Source organism: Scophthalmus maximus, chromosome 5 (assembly GCF_022379125.1).
Source record: "Scophthalmus maximus strain ysfricsl-2021 chromosome 5, ASM2237912v1, whole genome shotgun sequence".
Lineage (NCBI taxonomy): Eukaryota > Metazoa > Chordata > Actinopteri > Pleuronectiformes > Scophthalmidae > Scophthalmus > Scophthalmus maximus.
The window spans coordinates 23707062-23733715 of record NC_061519.1 but is presented as its reverse complement, the minus strand read 5'-3'; the positions used below and the strand labels follow the sequence as shown (position 1 = coordinate 23733715).

The 26654-nt window shown below is 45.6% G+C and overlaps 1 protein-coding gene across 1 annotated transcript in view; it reads left to right on the top strand.

Moving 5' to 3' along the window:
- st6galnac5a (ST6 (alpha-N-acetyl-neuraminyl-2,3-beta-galactosyl-1,3)-N-acetylgalactosaminide alpha-2,6-sialyltransferase 5a) overlaps nucleotides 1–25368 on the top strand; it is a 41563-nt gene extending 16195 nt beyond the window's left edge. Inside the window, exons 3-5 of the mRNA XM_047332247.1 lie at nucleotides 9156–9568; nucleotides 17220–17327; nucleotides 23161–25368. Of these exons, the coding sequence (XP_047188203.1) occupies nucleotides 9156–9568; nucleotides 17220–17327; nucleotides 23161–23422 (783 nt within the window). The 3' untranslated portion in view covers nucleotides 23423–25368. The remainder of the gene's footprint in view (nucleotides 1–9155; nucleotides 9569–17219; nucleotides 17328–23160) is intronic.
- The last annotated feature ends 1286 nt before the right edge of the window (nucleotides 25369–26654 follow it).

Genomic DNA, 26654 nt, shown 5'->3' with positions numbered 1-26654 from the left:
TAAAATACAATGAGGTAAGTTGAATGAGAGCGTCAGACTGCACTCACGAAGCCTAAATAAAATCTGCATAATGAAATGACTTCGAACTGTCGGGAGCCTTCATGAACTGCTCGATGGTTAAGAGCCAGTTACGATAAGGCGACTCAAACTTCTCTGTTTTGGGGAAAGTTCGTCTCGATGGTTAAAATGTGGATTCATGCGGAGACAAGATATCTCACCTCCTCTCAGACCTCTTCCCATAACGCTGCAGGGAACAAACGCGGCCTCGCTGCTCCCGCCTTTTACTGCTTTCCATGAAATATAAAACAGGAAACACATTACGGCTTAACATAAACAGGACTGGTTTTTTTATTAGCTCATGAGAAGCTTTGTGTTTTGCAGGTGCACGGTTTACACGGGACACCGATGACGGGTGTGATTTTAAGAGACGTCATGTACCTATAGTGTTATTTTGGAATCCAGGGGCGGTCGCTTGTTGGATAGGAACAAATGACCAGTGCTGGGGTTTTTCACAACAAGTACGTTTCTGGTTCGCACTGGTCGGGCGACTGAAATGAAAAATGTGCCCTTGATTTTTGCTTCTGTGGAAGTGATGTTGATTGTAGAGTGCGGCTGTTCTTCGAAAGTGGCAGATGCATTTTACGGTGGTGGTGTGTTTTTGTTCCACGTCTGTATTGAGAGTGTATGTGCGTGTGTGTGTGAGAGCGAGAGAGAGAGAGAGTGTGTGTGTGTGTGTGTGAGAGAGAGAGAGAGAGAGAGAGAGAGAGAGAGAGAGAGTGTGTGTGTGTGTGTGTGTGTGTGTATTGGTTTGATGTCCTCTAAACTGTTGCATCCCTCTCCAATGGCCATGCTTTGATCAGAAACGTGCAGACAGGCCCAGATTAAATCACACACACACACACACACACACACACACACACACACACAGAGCAAAGAGGCCTCTTTACGCTTTGAAGATCAGTGCTCCGCCGCCCATCTCTCTCTCCTCTTCTTCTTCAAACGCCGTCGATGATATCAAGTCTCGTTTCAACCAGTGCCCTCTTCATTGCGTCGTCAGCCATGCCCACTTACCCCCCCCCCCACCCACCCCTAAAAGAAACCTCACTATCAACCTCCATCACTGAGCTTTCATTAACTTCTTTTTGGGTCAGGTGAGAGTTTTCCCCCCCTGAAGTAGATAATTGTCCTCCGTCTGAGACGTCGTCTTTTTTCAAGGCGCTCGCTGACAACTCGGCCCTAATTGACACCAGAGCATCGGAGCGGCGGGAGCTGTCAACCTGGAGAATGACTGCTGACCGCCCCAGTCCCTAATTGGCAGTGTTTCAATATCCACTCCTTCCTCCTCCTCCTCCTCCTCCTCTTCTACCCCCTCCTCTCCTTGTCTTCATTAGTTCTCAGCAGCGCTTGTTTCCCACATCAGCTCCGTTCTCACGACTGGTTAAACGTGCATGCTGGACAAACAGCTCCAAATAGGCCTTCCTCCTCCGACTCGGCCCTGCGGTGTGTCTGTGTGTGTGTGTGTGTGTGTGTGTGTGCGCGTGTGTGTGTGTGTGCGCGTGCGCGTGTGCGTGCAGAGAATAACAGAAGCAGGTTCGATTCTTTTGCCACGGCTGCTGAGATTTTTACTCTAATTGCCCACTGTGCTCACACGGCCCGTCCCGTACGCGCCCCCCCCCCGTCGCTCCGCTATCAACCGCGGTTCTGTTTCCGCGTTCGTTAATTCTCTGTTCGTTCTCCCTTCCACTCTCTCTACGTGTCCCCGTACCACTTCGCGTCTTTATCCCTGCGCTTCTCCTTCCCAGCGCCATGTCACCTCTCCTCTTTTTCTCTCTTCTTACTCATCTCCTGTCATTAATTGCACACTGAAGCTGCCGCAGTGGGGAGCAGCTTCAGAAATGACCTTTCTTTTTTCTGAGTCCTTTTCACGGGCAATTATCAAGAAGGAAGAAATAACACAAATACACTCGATTAATCCCGGTGGGATTAGAACCAGAACACTTGTCACAGTGACACAAAAGATCTCAGTGTTGAACTGCTGCGTCGGTGTTGAGCTGTGTGCGGCGCTCTTTGCCCTGCGTGCTCGCAGGATGCTAAATGGGGAAGTACGCTCTGCAGCTGCTACCATAGATACGATTTGATTCTGAGGGAAACACTGAGATGTGTCTCCACAAGTTTCCAGAGGATACTTCATGGCGGTAACTTGACCTCTAGCATCAACAGGAGGGCGTCGGCCCGCCCCTCGCCCGATGTCAGCGATCGCCAAGTGGTGTACACTGTAGATCGTGGATGGATGGATATGGGACGGATTGCCATGACGGATACAATACAGCTGTGTAATGATGTGGTGCGTCACGTATATACAGTGTTTCTACTGTGACTGAGTGCTGCTAATATTTTGTTGCCACAGGCTGTGATAAGATACGATAAGACTCTATTAATCCCACGCCGGGGAAGTTCACTTGTTACAGCCGCAGCAAGAGGCGAGGCAACAAGGAAGAGGTAGAAAATATAGCAAAATGATACAATTATAACAGAAGAAAACAACTGTAGAATGAAAAAAAAAGAGTGCACAATATTGTAAAAGAAGGCTAAAATGTGCAGTGGTTTGAATTTGAAGTACAAGTAGTAAATACATATGCATATATATATATATATATATATATAAATATTGCACAGTTGTTAGTGGAATATAGATAGATATATGAAGTACAGAGGATGATAATCGATATTGAAACGGTGAACTACAGCCTTGCCGCAGTGCAAGCAGTTTGTTGTGACGTCGTGATGGGACGTGTTTCCCGTCAGTCGATCCGTTTGCTTCTCTCCCACCGGTGCGAACCCGTCAGTCACCGATTGGGCCGCGAAGGACAGCAGCCGCGTTCGACGACACAGTCGGCAACACGTGAGCCGCGCGTCCTACAGTGAGAAGGAGAGTTGTATGTACCTAAGGTCAGCATTTGACTCATGGGGAGAGTTTTTTTGCCCCGGAGCCACAGTTTATTTCTGACTCTGGAAGTCGTCTCTCCGAGGAGGCTGTAGAGAACAACGGTGTCTCTGACGAGCCCAGAGGCCATCGCGGACAGGCGCTCGAGAATGCTCCGTTCCGTTGCGGTATCTTCGACGGCCAGACAACGTCCCGCTGGGCCGGAGGATTCTCAACGCTCCAACATCTCTCCCGTCCGTATCCTTCATTTCGCACACCCTCCGAGACCCGGCGACCTCGCCAAGCCCCTCACTCGAATCCCTCCTCCCTCCGCTGTCGCTCCCCGCACAAAATCAATAGCAACACTCAAATGCTATTTCTCCTTCCAGAGAGGGGGGTAGGGCGCACATCGAGCGCAAAGGTTCACCGCAGTGTGAGGGGCGCCGAGCCGGTCGGGGGAAGGAAGGGGGGGGGGGGTTGAAGCTGCCAATTATTGCGTTTATTACCCACGAGCAGCGAAAGGGCTCCGAGTGCCGACCGCCAATCAGGCCAACGCAACTGCACAATCTCTCCCGATTACAATCAGGCGGGAACAATGTGTGATTATATATGAGTCCTCCAGGGCTTTGATTCCTCCCTGTCGTTTAAATACAGACTCCAGTGCACAGTCTCCGAACGCCACTCGGTAACAGCGGCCGTCTGATGTCCGAAAAGCCGCCTTCAATAACACCGATGAAACATTTTTTGATGGCAAGCGCCGTGTTTATTCTGTACTTGAATGGCCGACGGCTGCACGGTGGCGTAGTGGTTCTGAGGGTTCTGGGTTCGAGTCCCGGCTCAAACCAACCAGGGCCTTGTCCAGGGTGAACCCCGCCTCTCGCCCAATGTCAGCTGGGATTGGCTCCAGCCCCCCCGCGACCCTTAAGTGGATTAAGCGGTAGACGATGGATGGATGGATGGATGGACGCCAGGAGGCTGTCTCGCGACGCGACGTCTTCCTTTTTGATCGCCCACCCGTCCCGTCTGCTCTCAAGGATCACCGCCCTCCCCAGGTGGTCCGGGACCGCGCTCCCTCTTCCCATTATCCCCTCCGCTATCTCTCAAGGTCAAATCCTCGCCGCTCTGACCGCCGTGTTTTTCCCCGGGGTCAGGAAGTCATCGCGGTGGGCAGGCAGTGGCGGTTTCCGCTCAGCCGGATGAAGGACGAGCTCAGTGGAGGCGGAGGAGGAATCCGATGCGGACAGAATGAGGAAACAGAAGAGGGCGGGCCCTCTCCCCTGTCGGGGAGCAGATGCGACGGGCTGCTTCTTGTCTGCATGTCGGAGGTTTTGTGCATTTACTAGGCCACCGCGGACGGACGGACGGACGGACGGACGGGCGGGCCCTCATGAAACCAGGGCATCCTCCCGGTGTGAGCCACAAGTGGGACAAGGTTACGCCTTCGTCCCTCTTAGGCTGAGGAGCTCACCGAGAAATGAAAAATGATTTTTGTGGGAGCTAATTTTAAATGTACAGTGTACACCGTTTAACAATACAGGACAAAAACTCAAAAGACATAGTCTTCAAACTAGAGCTGCAACAGTAAATTGATCGATCGAGTAGTAAACGATTACGAAATTAATCGCCAACTATTTTGATAATCGATTAATTGGGTCAAGTAGTTTTTATGGAAAAAAAGTCCAAATTCTCTGATTTGAGCTTCTTGAATGTGCATGTTCTCTGGTGTCTTTGCTCCTCTGTGACAGTAAACTGAATATCTTTGGTGTGTGAGCGAAAAACAAAACGTCATCATGGAGTTTTGGGAAACACGATCGACATTTTCCAACACTTAATGTCATTTTATGGACCAAACAACTAATCGAGAAATCGAGAAAATACTCGACAGATTAATCGAGTATGAAAATAATCTTAAATTGCAGCCGTACTTCAAATGCAAATTGATAGCCTTCATGGCATATACAGTATAAACAAGAATCTAGAACTGAAACAAATACTGAATTAAATCTGATCTCTTTCTTTCACTATTTGCCAATAATTTATTGACCAAACGATTAATGGAAGGATCGATTTGAGAAAGTGTCATGGCCCAGCTGACATATGGTCACATATAACCATATATACAGTCATGCCCCTACACGCTTGGGTGCTGAATTAATCATTTCTGATCATTTCATTAATCATTCTTCTGTTTTATTACATTGTCCAGTATGAAAGTGGTTCAGATAAGGAAAAGAAATTTTAATATAGAAATGGCCGTAGGATTTAACTCTTCTTTGCCCTTTCTCCCGATATGGTCACCTGCATTCAAAATCTTACTTAAAAGTAAAAGTATCATTAGCCAAACGTTGGCTACTTAAAGTACAGAAAGACAAAGAACCGCCTGTGACAGACATATTTCATATCTGACATGATTAGATCGGTGATATTGATACGTCAACGTGCATCTTTAGCGCTGTAGCTTGTCGAGGCGGAGCTGTAGTTCTAATGACTTTATACATGTTTAGGGGTATATAAAGGGTCACAAGTGATGGTCGATGGCTGATGGGAGGAATAATACTTGCCTTTTTTTGTAAAATATTGGTTTATCTCATCTGATATCTTTCAGATATGTGTGAGTTGTGATGGGTCACAAGCCAAAAGAGTTTGGAACCACTGGTTTAGTTCTTTTCACCTTAAAAGAAGAATATCAACTATCAGTTCCTGAAACCTAACATTTGTACTGAAGAATGTTACCTGAGTAAATGTATCTCCACCACCGATGTACTGATACACACACACACACACACACACACTCTCTAAACGTAATGTTCAGCATGGTATCCAATTCAGAGAACTGCCGTGAATGGACCCCACTGCAAAGTGAGTTAAGATTATTGATTTTGTATTTAACAAAGGAAAACGGCTCCAGAAAAAAAACACACTCGCTGTCAACTGTAATATATTTTCTTCTTCATGTCTATTTCTATGCCTCCAGTTAGACAAAACAAACGCTCACAGTGATCACAATGTATTATTGAGTTTCGAGAGAGAGAAAAAATCACTGGGGTTCCATGAATTCAAAGCTTTTGTTCGTGTCTTGTATCTCGACACTGACGGAATAACAAAAAAACACTTAACACTCACAGTTTAGACGCCGTAAATCTTTTAATTATTTTCAGTTTTGGAAGGAACAAAGCCAGGGACTCCAAATACATAAATGATAAATGCTTCTTGCATTATGAACCACTCATCGCATGTATCATTGAGCGTTGCACAGTTGTCCGTGGAGTTTTGTCGAGGATAAACGCCGAGCTCTTTCGTGAGTCAGCCTGGTTTCCAAGGGTGCACTGCGGCGTCTGAGCAAAGTGACTCGTCTGAACCACGAGCTTCCATATTGGCCCGGTCACATCATTCCGGCTGAAATGGAGAGCGCCTTCTCCGGGCCGCCCGGCCCCATTTCTCGGTAATGGCCTGCCCGGGCTCCCTGAAGAGGCCAATTGTGGCCAGCGAGGCCCACTTACATTCTCCGCGAGACAGAGGACGAGAGAATAGGGTCCGTGGAGCCACTTAAAAGCCCCGGCGAGAAAATGGGATTTCTGACCTGCTCCACTGGTGCCGTAGCTCTACAGCCAGATTGGCTGTCAAGGCGCTGCCAGGTGGGGAAGGGGGAAGGACACGGGAGGACTGGACGGATGCCGCGGCTGCTGCTGGTGACGTTGCAGACCGCCACGACCTCGTTAGCTCCACATTTCATCAAACACTTTGGCACCGAGGTGGCTCTCGCCGCCTTTATACGTCTCTTTCTCTTTCTCGCCTTCTACTCTTTTCTCTTTTTTAACTTGCTTTCATCACACTTCTGTGTCGCTCCCTCGTTTTCTTCAGTCTGCCTCCCTTTGTTCCCGCTCCTTGAAGTCTCATTAAGCGGACGAGTCTGTTCTGCTGGTAATCTGCCACTAAGTCAAAGGCGGCAGATGAGGATGATAATGACACATCTCCCTCCCAACCCCACCCACCCACCCACACCCACCCACCCACACACACACACACACACACACACACACACAAACACACAAACACACACACTTGCACACATACACACACACACACATACAAACACACACGGCTATAATCATTTGTTCATGTTTTTGCCATGAAATGTAGTTTTTGGGGGTTTTGTCTTTTTCCTATCAGGGTATAAATAAACACCGTACTTCTTCTGCGGAGATGTCACTGATTTTCAGTGCAGAAGAAAAATCCCAGGCACACCCACATGCACACATACCAAGTACATGTGCTGCAGTCTAACACACACACACACACACACACACACACACACATACCAAGTACATGTGCTGCAGTCTAACACACACACACACATACACACACACACACACATACCAAGTACATGTGCTGCAGTCTAACACACACACACACACACACACACACACACACACACCAAGTACATGTGCTGCAGTCTAACACACACACACACACACACACACACACACACACACACACACAGACAGACACCGCCAACACATAGAGCAGTTTAGCTCAAGGCAAATAGGTCTGTGTTAAAGATTTATGTGCATGTGCACAGCCTCCCACATGAGCGTGCTGGAAAAAAAGGGGCCACACGCATTAATGAACGACAACTTGCATGTACGGATGTGCGACCTCCAATGCAGTCGAGTGGATCTTTAACAACAGCAGCCATGAATATGACTCTACTGTTTAGATCCATCTGATCTAAACCTGTCAGTTATTGACATATTCTGAAGGGTTGCGTCGTCCAACCAAACAGCTTAAACTCAAAAAGTATTACATTTACTGTCATAGAAGTCTGAAAACATGCAAATATCCAACAAGGAGAAGGTGGAACCAGAAGATTTTGGGGCGTTTTTGCTCAACAATTGACTAGTCAATGAACAATACTGTTGCAGTTGTAGTTTCCGTCATTTGACGATCTTTGACGTGTTTTGTTTTGTCATTTATCTTTGTGGCTGTGGCAGTTTTTTTTATTTTAGATTTGATATGAATTGATTCAGTGCTGATTTGTTTCCAATCACCAGTATGACAACAAGTTTCTTACAGGTTAAGAAAACGAAATCACATTTTTATTGAAGTATTACTTAATGGTTTTGTACTATGTTTTCATCAGTCGTATCTAGAGCTGCAACAGTTAATCGATTAATCGATCAGTAATCGATTACTAAATAAATCGCCAACTATTTTGATAATCGATTCCTTTTTATGAAAATAAAAGTCAAAATTCTCTGATTTCAGCTTCTTACATGTGAATATTTTCTAATTTCTTTGCTCCTCTGAATATCTTTGGTGTGTGGACAAAACAAAACACCATGTTGGGGTTTTTGGAAACACGGTCAACATCGTTCAACATTTTATGACACTTCATGGACCAAACAACTAATCGCTTTGATCGAGCAAATAATCGACGGACTCATCGAGGATGAAAAAAAATCTCTAGTTGCAGCCCTAGTGTTGTCGTTCATGGGTTTATATGAAATACTCTCGCCGAGCACTTTACTGAAAATGCCTACTTTATGCAATGATCCAATCGGCCAATCACGTGGCAGCAGTGCAGAGTATGGAATCAAGCTCGGGCGCTTCAGTAAATGTTCACATCAAACATCAGGGTCGCCCGTGACGTCTCCTGGGATTTTCACGCTCGACAGTTTTTACCCGGGAAGGCGTAAACAAACCCAACTTGAACTTCCTGCGGAAGTGCGGGAGCTCTGGAGGTAAAGGCCCCGCGCGCGCGCTCCTCCTCTGTCGCGTGTCGAGCGCGAGCCCGATTTAAGGTGAATTCTGTTGTAGGACCCCAGGGCTTCTACCGATCACAAGGCAATATGACAAGCTACACAGACCCGAGGGGCTCCGTCGCTACCCATTCGTCAGCAGAGCGTTTTCCGCCTCAAACGCACAGCGAAGCTTCCTTCTTTTTTTCTACCCAACGTTCCCTCTAGGTGTGCATTTCTGTCTGCCTCTGCCTCTTCCGTACGAGCCGGGCTGGAACAGAACTTTCACAGCCGTTTTAACCATCTGAAGAAAAAAAAGCTAAGTTTGTAGACTTTTTTTGCGATGCAAAACTAACGTGAATAAACTCTCCCGGTAGCAGCGCCGCCGCCGCCGCCACCGCCGCCGCCGCCAGGGAGGAGGAGGAGGCCAAATATTTGCATGCACAGTGGTTATATTGAAGTTTTTCCCATTCGTGTTTCTCTCCTTCACTCAGCCTCTGAGGATGCACTGCCAGACCTGCGCCCTGGTGACCAGCTCCGGCCACCTGGTCGGCGGCGGCAGGGGCGAGGAGATCGACCGGGCCGAGTGCGTCATCCGCATGAACGACGCGCCGACCGCCAGGGGCTACGGCCGCGACGTCGGCCGCCGCACCTCCCTGCGCGTCATCGCCCACTCCAGCATGCAGCGGGTGCTGCGGAGCCGCCACGAGCTGCTCAACGCCAGCCAGGACGCCGTGTTCGTCTTCTGGGGCCCCAGCAGCTACATGAGGCGCGACGGGAAGGGCCTGGTGTACAACAACCTGCGGCTGATGAACCAGGTGCTGCCCAAGCTCAAGGTCTACATCATCTCCTGGCAGAAGATGTTGCAGTTCGACGAGCTCTTCAAGAAGGAGACCGGCAAAGACAGGTGAGGTGGTCACCGACCAATGAACCGATCACCTGACCAGTTCCATATATGGTCATGTTCATCTGAGTCATTGGTTCTTATATATACATGTTTCATATTTACAGATTCTTTTCTTCATATCACCTGATCTACAAATAGGAGAAATACAGTGCATCATTCGTATCAGTTCACCCTTCGTGGTGTTTTTTAACTTAGAGATAATATTTGAATGTCTTTGCAAAATGCAGCGAGCGGACTCAAAAGAACGTGAGTTATTGTGAGGACTGGGTTAGATGGGGCCCCTGCGCCATCTAACCCACGACTGGTTTTCTCCAAGTCGTGAAAGCTTTCTCCTCTTTGGAGCTCTTGGAAATACGTACATGTATTTTCGATAATTTGTGAACTGCTGTTTGAGCACTCGAACCATCCCTGCTCAGCCTCTGGTGTTTTGTATGGATATAGTTTCTTCTCTTGGTTCCAAGAAGGAGGAACATACAACAGGTCTTCGAGTGTAAGACAGTAAAGTCTGCCCTACGTATAGAGAGCTAGATAAAGCTCCATGAAGATGCCCCGTGACAATACAGCATCGACTGACTCTTCAACTTCACAAAAGAGAGTGATATTTCAACCATAATTGGTAAATTCTCAAAATAATGGATAATGGATCTTAAATCTTTCAGGCAGCTATTTATTATTTATGTAAATACCTCACGTGAAATCAGTGTCCGGACACAAACTCTCGGTGATAAAAGTGCAAACGGTGGTCGTATGGCCCCAAAAGGAAAGATATGGGTAAACCTGGATTTCATGAAAATGTGAGGGTGAAGTGAAATAGTTTGCCTCTTGCACGGAGAAGGTTTTCAAGGTCGGTGATGAACATGAAATAGTAACAAGCGTCTTCTCTCAAGGTAAACGAGAGAGAGTTTTGAATTGAATGAGTCCAAACTGAGTTCTGGGTCGCACAATAATTGACGCCCAATGAAAACACCACACACACACACACACACACACACACACACACACACACACACACACACACACACTCTTGGGGGGGGTGCAGAGTAGAGGATTTGGTGGACGGCTCAGACAATCCATCCTCCAGAATCTGAACCTACAGTCATGGCAAATGTTTACAGTGAGCAAGCGGCTTCCAGTCATTTCTGCTCCGCGGCGCACGGGATCTTAACGTTTGAAGGAGAAAAAACAGAGTAAAAGAAGCTGTCATCATGCGACGTGTGCTGTGCCTTAGGCGAATGGCAATATTTTACCTCTGATCTCAAATCGATCACCATTGTCTTCAAGGACCCGGTGACGGAGCGACGCTCCACTGGCGCCGCTTCTGGGTGATCAACCGCCGTGGTCGACAACCTCGCGAGCCTGTAATTGTAATTATGGGTTATGCCATTCCAGCGCAGGTAATTAAGATGGTGAGGGGACGATGCCACAGCCGCCCATTTCAATCACAGCGGCAGAGGAGCGGCGGAAAAACAGGTACCTCCTCTGCATCGTCTGGTTTAAATTGCCAAGTCGGGAATGAGCTTCAGCTGGTGATTAGAGGCAAATTAGCCCCCCCCCCCCCCCCCCCCCCCTTCTATTCGGTGCGTTATGTTTCCATGATGCTTTATGATGATCACTAACAGACCAACTGTGATGCACTGTTGTGGTATGGTTGGCTGTAAGGGGAAAATGTGTGGGCTGCAGGCCCCCGATGGTCAGACGTCCCATAAACAACACGTCCACCTGCTTTTGGAAAATTAAACTTGACCGATGCAAAGACGAAGCCTCGGCAGACTAAAGGTCTGAGAAAAAAGGTCAAAAAGATCAACTGTTCCGTGGCCCTGAGAAGTCACAGCACTGCAACTCAGGAAAAAACAATGAACAATTTGCGATAAAGAAGACGCGCTTGCAAACACCGCAACACAACACATGAAGAAAAAAAGCGCTGCAAACGGGCCGCATCGAAACGGAAGTGTTTCCGGGGGACACTTAAAAGTGTTGCACGCGTGGGGACCAGCTTGTTGTTGAAATGTTGCGCCATTAAGGTTCCCTTGGCGTCAGTGGTGTTGGAAAATGAGATTTTAGTTTTTTGTTAATTTGTTTTAACATTAATAGAGAACAGGGGTTTCAGCTGCAATTATTAACAATAATCACGCGTTCGTGTGACCTTTAGCTCCCAGCAGTCGTATAACAACCGTTCTAATAAACACTCAGAAACACCGTCTTCTTTAATCAGCTGCTTCTTTTTCTACTTAAAACTATGAAAATGAAAAGGTCTCGACTCATTTGATCAAGTGCTGGAGGTGTTACTGTACGTTAATATACGCTATTTCCTTCTGTAGAGAAAAAGGACATCTTAAAGACGACTTGTTTGAATAGTTTTCCTGAAAATAATCGCACAATCAAACCGCTCATGTAACGGACACTTTAGCTCGATTTACAGAACCAAACTGTGCAAACAGGAGGAAAGCGGCTCTGTTCTCCTTCAGCGGGGAGAAATCCGTCTGCCTACTCACAGCTGGCTTTCGCCGCTCCTCAAAGGCAAGCCGCTGAAGCTCGGAGCTTGACATTTCACACCGCATTATTCACCAGCATGTTCATAAACAAGGATATGAAGAATACTTCTTATGTGAGATTAGCTGCATTGCCTCCTGACTAAGACCCCGGCACATCCACCGCTGATTGCTGGACGACAAAAAACACTGTGCTCGGAACATTGAAAGTTTTCCAATTTGCAAAGACTGCGTGTGTGTGTGCGCGGCGTGCGTGCGTGTGTTTGTGTGTGTGTGTGTGTGTGCATGTGTGTGTGTGTGTGTGCATGTGTGCGCGCGGCATGTGTGTGTGTGTGTGTGTGTGTGTGTGTGTGTGTGCATGTGTCTTTGTGAGTGTGTTTATGTGTGTGTGTGTGTGTGTGTGTGCGTGTGTGCGCGCGGCATGTGTGTGTGTGTGTGTGTGTGTGTGTGTGCATGTGTCTTTGTGTGTGTGTCTGTGTGTGTATGTGTGGGCGTGTGTGTCTTTGTGTGTGTGTGTGTGTGTGTGTGTGTGTGTGTCTGTGTGTGTATGTGTAGGCGTGTGTGTGTTTGTGTCTTTGTGTGTGTGTGTCTTTGTGTCTGTGTGTGTATGTGTGTGTGTGTGTGTGTGTGTGTGTGTTTGTGTGTGTGTCTTTGTATCTGTGTGTGTGTATGTGTCTTTGTATGTGTGTCTTTGTATGTGTGTGTGTGTGTGTGTGTGTGTGTGTGTGTGTGTGTCTTTGTGTGTGTGTGTGTGTGTGTGTGTCTTTGTATGTGTGTGTCTGTGTGTGTTTGTGTGTTTGTCTTTGTGTCTGTGTGTGTGTGTGTCTTTGTATGTGTGTGTGTGTGTGTCTTTGTATGTGTGTGTGTGTGTGTGTGTGTGTGTGTTTGTGTGTGTGTCTTTGTATCTGTGTGTGTGTGTGTGTCTTTGTATGTGTGTGTGTGTGTGTGTGTGTGTGTGTGTGTGTGTCTGTGTTTGAGGAACGGCTGTGTTGTCATATTGAAGCCCAGCGGATGTATTTGCATATCGCAAATCAACATGTTCCAGAAAACCTGGGTCCCGTCTTCATTAAATGAAAGTGAGAGGTCTGTGCGTCAGCCCGCGATAGCATCACTTTGGGCCGACGCTGTTGTTTGCCGCGTCACGAACAGACTGCAATAAAGATGAGAGTCGCACGCACAAAAGTGCACCGTCACTAATTCATCACAGCTGTCACTTAGCCGGCGCAGAGTGATCGATCCAGGGATGGGGGGGGAGCAACAGTAAAAAAAAAGAAAAGAACAGCAGCATCCCAACGTTTGTGGACACATTTCCGCTGCGGACGTGATGTTGCATTAAAGGTCGGAAGAGGAGAAGGAGGAGGAGGAGGAGGACGGGTTGATTCATCGCTCCATCCTGAATTTGACCTGTTGACATCGTAGTGGTCGGTGAAGAATCAGGAGATAACCAGGGAGCTTTTTGTGTCCACTCACGTCCCAGTAAGCAAGAAACGACCCGGGACCATCGTCGGGACTCTCTTCTGTCCAGGTAGGGTCCTGTTCTACTGCTGCAGGTCGCAGGTAGAGCTGCAACTGACCACTATTTTCATAATCCATTAATCTGTCGATTGTTTTCTCGACTGACCGATTCGTGGTTTGGTCCATAAAACGCCATGAAAAAAAACCAGAAGAATATTCACATTCAATTTGGACTTTTTCTTCATAAAAACTACTCGAACTAATGTATTGATTATCAAAATAGTTGGCGATTAATTTTAGTTACCCATTACTTTAATGATGAATCGATTCCCTGTTGCAGCTCTAGTCTCAGGTCTACGTGTCAACACGTCCAACATTGCATTTGCATCGAGATCACTGATGATGATTTGCGCTTGATGCCGTTCTCTCGGGTCTGTTGTTTCCTTCCGGGCTCGAATGTCGTCTTGGTCGAAAAAGAATGTATGCATGTTGGGTTTTTGAGTAGATGTTTCACGGGTGAAACATTTTGGAACACGTTCAAATATAAAAAACCTCGTGGAAACCTATCCCTACCTTTTTTTCCCCCACCCCCGGATATTTTCTCTTTGGACCAAAACGGTTAGACAGCCCAATATTGCAGCGTGGCTGAAAATACAGAAACGAAGGTGCGAACACGAAGCTTTGCCAGCGCAACACAGCGAAGTATATTTTTCCCCGATTACACTGAAATCCTTTCATCAGTCGGGTAACATCCGCGTCAGTTTCCTGAGCTTCTATTCCACCATCCCCGAGCGGGGGAAATGTTCACAACACAAACGCTATACAGGCCTTTTATTTCAGGATATAAATATATTATATATATATATATATATATATATTTTTGCCTGATATGTGTCTCTACTGCTCTCGCTCTCTCGCTCTGCGAGGAAATAAGACAAAGAAAGTCTGAACACCTTTTTCAAACGAGCAGGTGAACCCCCTGTACTCCGAACGTGTCACTCTCGTCAACGGGAGGCGAGCGCGGTGTCGAGGCGCCCGCCTGCTCGTTCTTGTCAAGACGTCTCTGATCAGGGCCCGGGGTTTTTTTTGTTTTCTCTGCGTTAGAAAAACTCCCAGCCGCCGCCGCCGCCGCCGCGGCTCTGCCCTCTGAACGCAGCGGGGTCGAGGAGTCTCACCATTTTTTAGAAATGCGCGCCGACGCGTCCCGGGAGTACGAAAAAACCGAAGGAAAACAACGATTGCGAAGTAGTCGGAAGGGGTGAGGGTTTCGCCACGGTAGCACTGTGGATGCCGGTCTGCCAGTTGGTCGAGACTCAAGTGTGTCAGCAACGGCCGGCCATGCGTGAAATCTGGTTCCCAGAGGACGAACCCTACGGACGCTGTTGATCAAACGGACTGGGGTGACGACATAACCTCCTCGGCGAAGGTAATGAATTGCAGAAAGAACGGAATTAGTTAAACAATATGTTCATATCCGTATGCTTTTCCTCTGCCTCATCAACATGTATTATTTCTGCCATTTGACATAGAAAGTTTAACAATCTGAAAGTTTTCTCTCTGTGTCCCAGCTCGTTGTCGACTCAGAGCCTCTGAAGATTAAAATACAATATGTAGGTCAAACTTTTACTAACATTACTAAATTAATGTGGCAGTGATTTACTGGTGTCAGAGAACTGCCCCGTGGCAGGACCACATCTTTAATTATTGAATGAGGGAATTTCATGATGATAAATGATTTAATATAATCGCCGTGCTTTATTGATTTTATTCTCCTCCTACACAGACACTTTTTGGTTTTTTTCCATGAACCCTTCCATGTAGTGAGCGGATCGCTGTTGGCAGAATGCAACGTTGCGAGCTCTTGACCCTGCTGGACCAATCAGAATAAAGGTCGCAGGGGGTTACCTGAGTTCATCGTGCATCTCGTATCTCCAAAGTGCGCCTGATAACTGGTGCGTGAACACGTTTACCGGTCACCGGCCACAATCCCGGTCGTGAGGAGGCTTCGGCTGCGCGGCAGGGGAAGCGTAACGAGATGCTCGCCGGGGCGCGATTTCAGCTGAAAGATTCAAATCAATCGCTGCCCAAGGTTTTTTCGCGTCGTGAACGTGTTGCATCAGCTCTTATTTGATTATTTTCACACTGCATGGGCTGAAACGAGAACAGTTGTGTTGCTTCTTTTTTCTTTTTTTTCTTCTTCTTCCCCCACAGCAACTCATTTACAAATTGAATTAATGAATATTGGATTGTTCCAAAAGTGCTCTGGACCACAGCAGCTAAGCCAGAGGACTGGCAGCGATTATGGCTGCTGCAGGCCAACGAGCCGGAGGTCGGCGACACAAAGGTTTCCGTCGCGACTGCACCGCGGACACCAGACTTTGAGTCCGTGGGCCACGCGAGCTGTCGCGCACGCGAGCTGTCGCGCACGCGAGCTGTCGCGCACGCTGACGGTTTGAGCTAAATGCTCCTTTTAATACTAAAATCAAACCAAATGTGAGGTAGTTAAAGGGGCAGTAAGCAATTTGGGGGTTAACTTGTCTCTCTCAGACCGACGTGCTAACCACTAGGCCAAAATCCCTGAGTCGTAGCGTCATACGCTAGCACGTCTCCTAAGGTGTCGGTTAAAGGTGATGTGTGGTGCGGTCCGCACCATTTTTTTATTTTTTTTTTGCTGGATTTACAGAGCCTGGGCTGAGCCCTAAACCCAGATTTTTTTTTTCCCGGCCCACACACAAACACGACAGCTAGAGGACGGTGGGAAGGTGACCGTGTATTGCTTTAGAATCGCTTGCTGCCCCTTTAATTAAAAAGAGTTTTCCAATAGTTCCTCAAACTCTATGCTGCAGTGTGATGGAGTACTCAGAAAGATACCCCTGTAAACATGTCACGCTGTGTGATGAGAATATTTCAGAACGTCCTCCGACTTTCAGAGGGAAATGTTTATTTTGCCGTCGAAGGAAATCGTGACAAAAGTTTGAGCTGCTTTAGTTTCACTTCCTTCCCACTGTAGACGGAGGGTTGATCTGTGGCCCGTTCAGAAGCTGTGCACATTTCACAACATTACATTTGTTCAAAACCAACAAGGAATTCTAAAAAATGCATGGAAGTGACTGGAGGGCTTTTTTTTTCTTCTTTTTTTTCCAACCGACAAGAACCCTATGAGACGCGCCACTCTGATGGACATTTAGAGTTAGAGAGATTTTTTAATGCAGCGTCAACTACATTTCATATTTCTTTCATAAGTGCATGTCTAAGATCTTTACTGAAAAAGGGAGAAAAAGAGCTGCCGTGTGAAAAGCAGGCCGATCGTTGCAGCAGTCGAAGCTGATGTCATTTTCAACAATCTGCACTACATGCAGGCCGAGGCTATTTTGTGATTAAGCGTTTGATTATTCGACAGGGTTCATTTGTATCGGTCGATATGTAGGATGGATCTGTATTTTAATGAAGCTGTGAGGGAATTTGAATGATCTGGCAGCCCAGGAAATATCGAACCTCTGGATTTAGATGAATCTTTATTCTGCCGTGGTACGCCGACGTGAGATTTTCTGATTATCTATCACAGTTAATCACATTCGAAAGAAGAAATTGAATATGGTACAGTAGAGTTGTCACCCCTGTGGTCTCCCCCACATGAAATCCATCTAACTGTCTTTTCTCTCTCCATCTCCCCTCCTCCTCCCTCCTCCCTCCTCCCTCCTCCGCAGGAGGATATCTAACTCCTGGCTGAGCACCGGCTGGTTCACTATGACCATCGCCCTGGAGCTGTGCGATAGGATCAATGTCTACGGCATGGTCGCCCCCGACTTCTGCAGGTGAGACAGTGGAGCTGAATGGATTGAAAAAAAACATCATCATCAGCTCAATCAACGAGCGCCATCACGGGGAGTCTTTAGAGCAGAGCCGCGGGCAGTTCGCTTCAAGTGGAGACATACTAATTCATAGAGGCACAGCGCAGCCGCCCCGATAAGAAATATTAAAACTAAACATATTCTGGCAGCTGATAAATAAAATGTCAGCGTGGCCGGATGGAGATGTTTTTTATGAAATGCTTAAATTGCCCGTTGACTGTTTAGTAGAAGTGAGTCCGTACACAATTCGGTGAAACGTCAAGGATAAGGCAAGTGGTGACGTTTTCATCCTGGCGTCCCACATGACGAATGGGAAATTTCACACAAATTTTCATTTGAAAGGAAGCAACTTTTGTTCCCTCATATCGTTTCTCACAAGAACCCGGAGGGTGGAGTCAGGTCATCAGGAAAAGTCAGCTCGTCTGGTCTAATTCCCTGCGACGCTACTTAAAGGTCCAGTGTGTAATCTTTGTAATTTTCTGGCGGTAAAGTTGCAAACCGCAACCAACCGAGCACCAGACAGGGGACACTTATTGGTGGCGCACCGCTGACTCCATTTCCAGTTTCTGTCACCGCTGAAAATTCAAGGCGAATGCGACGTATTCAACGCGACGTAGCCAACATGGCGACTCACGCGCAGGTCGGGTCCACCTCACGTAACTATATTTAACTCATTCAGAGTTAAATATATATTCTTTGTTGCAGGTGATTATTCATATATGAACACATGGTAATGGACAATATATTCAATTCAATTCAAAGTTCTTCTAAATATTGCACACTGTAGCTTTAAGCTTGTGGAAATCCATCATCCTCCCCTTTGTCTCCTCGCTCTTTGTGCGCCATTTTGGTTTGATTGTGTTTGATTTTGTTGCTGTGTAGCAGCATGTTTTTCCCTTTTTTGTTTTTCTTATTCGGAATGAGACGGTCCTTTTTGTCCTGATGTAGTCTGGAATGATTCAGTACACAGAAATGCAGGTTTCAGAGGATCCGACCTACGAACTGGAACCCCAAATAGACGACGCCTATTATGAATCCTCTTTGAAAAGGGGGCTGTTTAAAAATAATTTCCATCCGGTTAACACGTCCACTCCGTTGCTGATTCTGCTTAGATGTTAAAGAGGCCGACTCCCTCTGACACCCAGCTGACTCACTCTTTCAGGTCAGTGCACTCGATACACACAGAATATCTCCATGTCCCTGTTTTTTTTAGACGACTAAACCAATTTTGGGTTTCAGTGCAGCAGCTCACAAAAAAAAAATGAACAGATAATCCCTTAAAATGAAGAAGTGAGAAGATCTTACACATCAGGCAACTAAAAGACACATAACTGGTGGCTTCATTTCTCTACTCGTGGTCTGGCTAAACATGTTTTTTGCAGAAAATTCTTACTGAAATTTGAAGAGGAAAGTAACAATTGGCAATAAGTACTGTACATTGACTTTTGTTGAAAACCCACATGAACTTGTGTCCAACGAAGGTGAAATAAACTGCCTGGATGTGAAATATGTTTTCCACTGATTTCATTTGTTTGAAATTGGAAGTGCACCATAAACCTTCGACATTGCAGTTATTATCCCCCCAAATTTTTTTTTTCAACCTGTGAGCTTTGATCCCAAAGTGAAATATTATAAAAATTCCGCCAAATTTTCAGTGAGTAGTGAAAATGACCAAAATAAACTTTCTCTACATGTCGTCATTGTCAGAAGAGACTTTCTTTGGTGATGCTGCAATGAAACTTTAGGTCATTGATAAATTAATTGCAGTGGATGCCATAACACAAAATGATATGCACAAACAACACAAACTGTAACTTTATAACTTAACAATAACTAAAACTGAAACTATTACTAATAAAAATGTGTGTTAGACTTAAGATGCTCTGTGAGTACTGAGAACATCAACCCTCACGTTTGACATTGTTTAACCAGGTTCAAATATCTAAATCATATTTGGATGGGTTGCAAAACGATTTAGTTTATATAAGTATACTATAATAACATAGTATAGTATATATAGTACAGTATATTATAGTTTGTCCTTGTTGGACCTTGACAATCGTCTAGTAGCCTTGGACCCAATGCTATTTTGGGCTACATCATGTTTTTATAAATAAAATTTCAAAAATGAAATCACCAATAATAATCTCCTGTCTTGTTGCGCCCAGTTTTTAAAGCATCCCGCTTTCATCATCGCACCCTCAATCCAACTCCTCTAGACCAGCGCCAGTGGCTGTTTCTTGACTTTCATCCAAGAGGCCATACTGTAGGCGGTGTAGAAATGCAGGAAGAGTATTTTGTAAATTACAATTTATTTATTTGTCCTGGGGGACGGACCCGCAGAGCCCCACCAATTATGTACACAATATCTATCCCAAGTTTTCTCCCCCGTTTTAAAACACGACCTGGCACCGTTGGTGCATGTATAATGAATATATATATATATATATATATATATATATATATTACAGAAATGCACAGAACCATGGGATTCGTAATCTGTCCTGCCTCCATCTCGCTCCGAGCAACCGAGGCTCCTGCCTCATTAGTGGAGTTAAATGGTTTGAATCACAGCTCACGTTTCATCCGTCTCAGCAAACCCATTTTTATTGAACAAGGAACAAACCTTATTAGATTTCTCTCTATGAACAGACTGTAAAATGTTCAGTCTTTGTTTTAGCTTCATACCTGGCTCTGTTTTTTACATTTTGTTTTTTTTTTCACTCTGTTTTTTTCCGCACAAAGTCAACCTTGATGATAATGAAGAGCGAATGCCACTTCATTGTTTCCAGTCGTTGGCGTAAGATGATACTCAAATCCATTTTTAGTTCTCAGGAAAAGTGAAGTCTGTAGACTTCAACTGGATGCGATCCAAATGAGAAATCAAAATCCCATCGCTCTTTAACCTCGCGTCCAATATGCTTTATTGACATGAAGGGTTTATCGGTGCAGCCGGAGCATTAATAAATAACCAGTGAACGTAAACGATGCAGCAACAGTTATTTAATCTGAGCTATATGGATAAAATATGAGTTTTGATGCCCGCTTCCTCTTTTCTCTGTTCCTCTTTTTTCTCTTCCCCGCTTCCTTCATCTGTCTTAGCTTCAAAGGAATAGTTTCCCGTGCTATAACGATGCCGCTTCATGTTGCTGGTGCTCACATTTTTCTTTTCTTTTAGAGCACCGTCCTTTCCTTTCATTTAAAAACATTTTGAAAAAATATGACTCGCATGAAAGAAACTGTGTTGCTAATGATTCCTTACAGACTACCAAATCAGTTTTTACATTTTAATTCAGTGGCTCTCCGTATCTCCAGCCTGAATCACTGCACTTTATAAAAGAGAAATGCAGGGACACAGTATCAAGGTACTTTTGTGACACTTCTGCCTTTTTTGTATTTCACTCAATATGTGCAGAGAGACTCGAGGGCGACGTGACATGAATCTTGCATCACTGAACGATGTTTCTGACTGAAAGCTGAGCCAAAAATCCAAAGCGTGTGTGCTTGACATTTGGACAAAGAAAGAAACAAAAGGAATTGTCTCCAGTGCGAGCCAATGGCGGATGATCACTGTTCCCAAACGTTCAAGAAAATATGATTTGAAGACTAAAAGAATAGAAGTGGAGAACAAAACCGTGCACAACTTGTCTTGAAACAAAAATGTGCTTGTGCCTTATTGCAGGGCTTCACATTCTCATTTATTTCATGTTATTGAAGCATTTTAAAGGCGACATATTATACAAAAATCCCTTTTTCAGTGTTTGTGCACATAAATGTGTGTATCTGTGGAGCCTGCAGGCCCACAAACTGTGAAAAAAGACCACCCTGTTGTTTTTTTTGTGAGCTGAATAACCCTACAGCCTGACTCTGAACAACTGGTTCAGATTACCCTCCCACTGTGATGTCACAGTTGGACTCTTTTGGGGGTAGCGCCTCCTGCAATCTGAGAATCTCCTCTGGTGAAGGGGCGTGACATTTCCTACACAATTTTGAAATCGGTTGCCCATTCACAACAGACTGGGCCAGCTGGCCAATCAGAGCCGACTAGGGTATAGCGGGAGGCGGGGCTAAAAGAAATCCAGGCGTTTTAGACAGAAGGTGGAAAGAGTTGCAGGAATGGGAAGTGTGAGAACACTGATGCCTTTTCTTAGCATTAGATCATGTGAACCTTTTCAAGTGGTCACCCGAATTAAAAGTATGAACCTGAATATGAGCATTATATGTCACCTTTAAGTGAGGATAAAATACAATTCTATTATCTTGATAGTGAGATAAATTTGTTTACAGCAGACGATACAATCCAAGTCCTGAGGTACAGTATGTGGACTGGCCATACACCTCAACCTTATTGTGAATGATATACGAAGCTAAATGTTCATTTGTATGCATATACAATTCAGAGAAAGAAACGCTTAATTAATATTACAGCACAGCATCTGAGAAATCACTTTTGACTGATGTGTGAACAGCGTATATCTGCTCGGAGGACAAAGAAATATGAACCGAAATTAAGATTAACACAATTCAAGGACCCAAATTGTCTTGTTCCATTATCATAACATTAATTCAGATGAATAAAACCAAGTAGTTACACATTACGGGAGGTGAATTACGCTGTCGGAGCCATTAGCATCATCATTAGCGTTGCCTTTTGCAATCAAAAGCCACATATTGTCGAAATTAAGCGACAACCTTATGGAAAAATGAAATGCTAAAGCCTTCACTTCGCTGGCAGTAATGCCCCCATACGCATGCCCACATATCTTTGGTTTAGTTTTAACATTTTACTTTCCTGTAAAACTATTTCATGCCCACTAATTCCTCTTCTGTTAATGGTTTTAAACCTTTTTTTAAAGTTTAGTTTAAAGTTTTAAAGAATTTATTATTTTTCAAACAAAACGGGTATAAAAATGTTTCTCCTAATGAGAAGAGGTGAGAGGGGTGAATGAAATTTAATATTTTAGCATCATTTCATAATTATACTGCGATTATATTTTCTATGATGAAATATGCATGTCATGATTTTTAGTCAGTAATGTCACAGAGGCACAGAACGGGATTTTGGAAAGTCAGGAACTCCAACGATGGAAATAAGTTATTTTAACATTTAGTTTTGTTCGGGTTTTTTTCACGCTTCAATTTTATGCAAAACACTTTTTGTTTTATATCCTTTTAAAATTGTTGTTATTATTATTTACTTATTGCCTCATCTCCTCTTGCATGTCCATCTGTTGCAGCGGAATAAATGATGAGCTTTTTCTTTTAAATATATGAATATTTGTTACGTGTGGGTTGGGTTTTTTTATGACCAAATAAAACCAAACAGACAAACAAAAAATAAAAAGACACTAGAGGACAATGTGCTGAGAGAGTTAAACTTCGGTATCGAAGGATGTCGAGCTCAGTGTTGTTTACTGCAGAAAAGACCACCTGATGTTTATATTATATCAGTGACCCCTGCTTATTGTGACAGAGGTCATCCATATAATAACTGATAGTTTCCTGTGTGAAACGTGACTCCGTTTGTTTCGAGCTATTGTTTTTGCTCAAAAAAGTTGACGGCGTTTACTTTCATTCATTCCGATTGTTATTCTTAAGCTGCAGGGGGCATCCAAGTAATTAAAATCAGCTCGGTTCGTCTGCGCGCCCCCCTGCTAAGACAAGGAATCGAATCATCAGCGCCCCCTCCCCCCTCTCCTTCACCACACAAACCAAAAGCACATTAACGTCCAGTGCCTTCAAAGTGTTTTCCTGAATGCCAACCGTCTCTCGTCTCCCCCTCTCTCCGCCGCCGCAGGGAGCCTCAGCACCACTCGGTCCCCTACCACTACTACGAGCCCCGCGGGCCGGACGAGTGCGCCATGTACATCTCCCACGAGCGCGGCCGGCGCGGCAGCCACCACCGCTTCATCACCGAGAAGCGGGTCTTTGCCAAGTGGGCGCGGACGTTTGACATCCACTTCTACCAGCCGGACTGGAGCCCCCCGCCGCTCCCCGCCAACCGGACACTGAAGGGGGCGGCGGTCACGCCGGCGCCCGTGGCACCGCTGAAGACGTGACGTGGCGTTGGGCGTGGGGAGAAGATGGCGTAGGGCACGGGCGTGGGGACTGGGCCCTTAACAGAAAGGGTGAAACGTGTAGGAAGTGGGGCAGGAAAGGTTAGTTGCCACAGATGGAGACTTGAGTCTTGTTGATCCCGCTGGACATTTGTCGTGAACACGCCTCCGGCGCCGCCGCGGCAGCTCCTGCGGTGTGTCTTGTTTACTGCGGTTGAACCGGTTCAAAGTTGGACGTCCCTTTTGGAAAAAAAAACCCTGTGTAAACCGGGGGTTATACAAGAAGGCAACATCGTCACGCACTCTTCTCTCTCAATGCATGCAGCGTCTCACTGTGGATCCACGCCGTCTTTGTCTGTGTGTGTGTGTGTGTGTGTGTGTGTGTGTGTGTGTGTGTGTGTGTGTGTGTGTGTGTGTGTGTGTGTGTGTGTGTGTTTACAGCAGCGCCATCGCAGACGATACAAGTTGAGTTTGAGCTCCCCACAAAGCCTTTATTGGATAACGGCTCTGTGCCAGGATTCGCGGCTTACAGCTCGCTGAAAGGGGAAAAAAAATACCCTTACAATGCCCCTTAATCCAACAATGTGTTGCGGGAGACCGTGAGCGCTGCTGAAGAGTAATAATAGTGTAGCCCGGTTTAGATTCTGACTCCTTTGAGCGTATGAATTATTACCGTTCAGATAGTCGTGTTCTTCTGCGTTTTTTTTTGTTGGTTTTTTTTCAAGGATTTCGGAGGTCAAGTAGACGAGATTTTCTTTCAGACTCCCCGCGTGGTGCGACGTGGCTCAGACCCCCTTTTTGAAGGAGACTTATCATAAATCACTTTCCATTCACGCCGCCTCTCGGACGGACGTGTGCATTGCGAGCTCACCAAGGTGTCGCCCGAGTCAAACTTTTGCAAAGCGGCGTTCTCTGGCTGAAAGACGTGCGCGTGCGCGCGTGCGTGCGTGTGTGTGTGTGTGTGTGTGTGTGTGCGCGTGTGTGCGCCCCGACATACATACGCATCATGAGGCTTTGTCAGCTCCTGTCGTCAGTTAATAATGCGATTTTTATCGATTTCTTTTAACTACAATCTGCATTTCCGTGTAAATGCACAGCCATGCCACACAAGACGGGTGGGAGATAGAGATCGAGGGCAGGGGGACGCAGTGTCCATCCTACTTTATTCCTCTGCTGTGAGCCTGGATCACCTCGGGGGGAATCACGCCGTTAGGAAGAACACTGGGATTCATTATTGTGCTTTTTTGTGTGTGTGTGTGTGTGTGTGATCTGCCACGCTCGCCTCTTTTTGTCTCCTCTCATTGGATGGAGCCGATGCTACATGTAGACCCGCGTCTCCCTGCTCTTTCTCCACGAATAAGAACCGGGTGTCAGAGAGTGAGAGGTGTGGGTTATCTCAATACTACAGAGCACATCCAGTACGTCCTGGTTCTGAGTCCCTATTGATGTTTGCCCTCATCTCCGTAATGACAGGTCGCATAGATCACTGTAGGTGTTTCACACCCAGTGGGAGCGTGTTTCATATCAGGATTCCTCAGGGGGAGATGAGGTCATGCATGACCTCACCTGCAGGTTGTGGTGCTACTGTGCAAAGACCAAGGTTTCGCATTTCAGAGGTGTGTGATGGTGTGTGTGTGTGTGTGTGTGTGTGTGTGTGTGTGTGTGTGTGTGTGTGTGTGTGTAACATTTCGGAGTTGGATGAAGACATAGATGCCTAATTTTTGTGTCAGTACAGTAAATGTGTAGCCAACAGGAAACCGCCTCCAGCCACGTGTTTACTGTACAGACAGAACATTCTGAACATCTGACGTTCATCTGATAGCTACCAATCAATTTTGTGTTCAACTAACCAACGAAAACCACGTCAGCGCATGATGTAAATGTGTTTTTTTTTTTTTTTCACATAATGGAAAATGTCATTCCACTCAATAAAATACCTTTTATCTGTATTGTCGTGTTCCTCCGTTTCTATATTTGACAGTCAAAGAGAATAAATGTGACTAATACAATTACTGAGCTCCCTCTGTACTCTTCAGCCCCCAGGAAAGAAGCTGAAACACGGGGGGTTTGTGGAGGACGGTGACTCACCTTCCTCTAATGGCAGCTTTCATTTATACTTCTCAGTCTGTGCTCGTGACATCAGCTTGTGTCATGCTGACCCAATAATGAAATGACAGGCAGCGCTACAAGGCCTTCTCATTATTCCCCGGAGCTACAGTGACATCCCTGAGCACATTCAGAACTGTGCGCGAGGACTTTGAGAGTAGTGCTGCCACATCACCTGAAGAAAAGAAGAAGAAATATAGATCAAGGTAAAATTATTAGATGATGACAGGGAAACTAGGCTGCACGGTTCGCGCTTTCGCCTCACACCTGGAAGGTTCTGGGTTCGAGTCCCGGTTCAAACCAACCAGGGCCTTTCTGTGTGGAGTTTGCATGTTCTCCCCGTGTGTGCGTGGGTTCTCTCCGGGTTCTCCGGCTTCCTCCCACAGTCCAGAGACATGCAGAATGGGGTCAGGTTCATTGGAGACTCTAAATTGACCGTAGGTGTGAATGTGAATGGTCGTCCGTCTCTGTATGTGGCCCTGTGATAGGCTGGCGACCTGTCCAGGGTGAACCCCGCCTCTCGCCCAATGTCAGCCGGGATTGGCTCCAGCCCCCCCGCGCCCCTTAAATGGATAAGGCGGTAGACGATGGATGGATGGACAGGGAAACTAAGTATTCAGCAGAGGGTCATCAACACTTCAATTATTATACAGCCGAGGCTTTACCGTGTCAATAAAATGGACTTCATATGCATTTAGGAGGATTGATTGCTCCCATAAAGCATAAAATCAAAAACTATGAACAGGACTGAACAATAACTGACTTCAGCTGTTACTGGGACTGCCACGAACATTTAATGTTATTATCTTTTTTTTAATTAATATTATTATTCATCTGAAAAAAATGGTCAATAAACAGAATGCAATATGAATAGTAATATATATAGTATGATGGCAAATGATCTTATTTTTACCATCACATTTTCTCAGTACATCCGAGCAAAAAAAAGTCTGATATTATTATTTAAATGAGAAATTAATTCAATCTGAGGCCAGAAAAGTGACAACATGGATCAATGGACTTAATCAATGAGAGGATACTAAAATTATTTATTGAGTCATTTTAGTTTTTTTACTAAATTCAACAACATTTCATCATGACTTGATGAGCTATCTAATGGTGCAGAGAT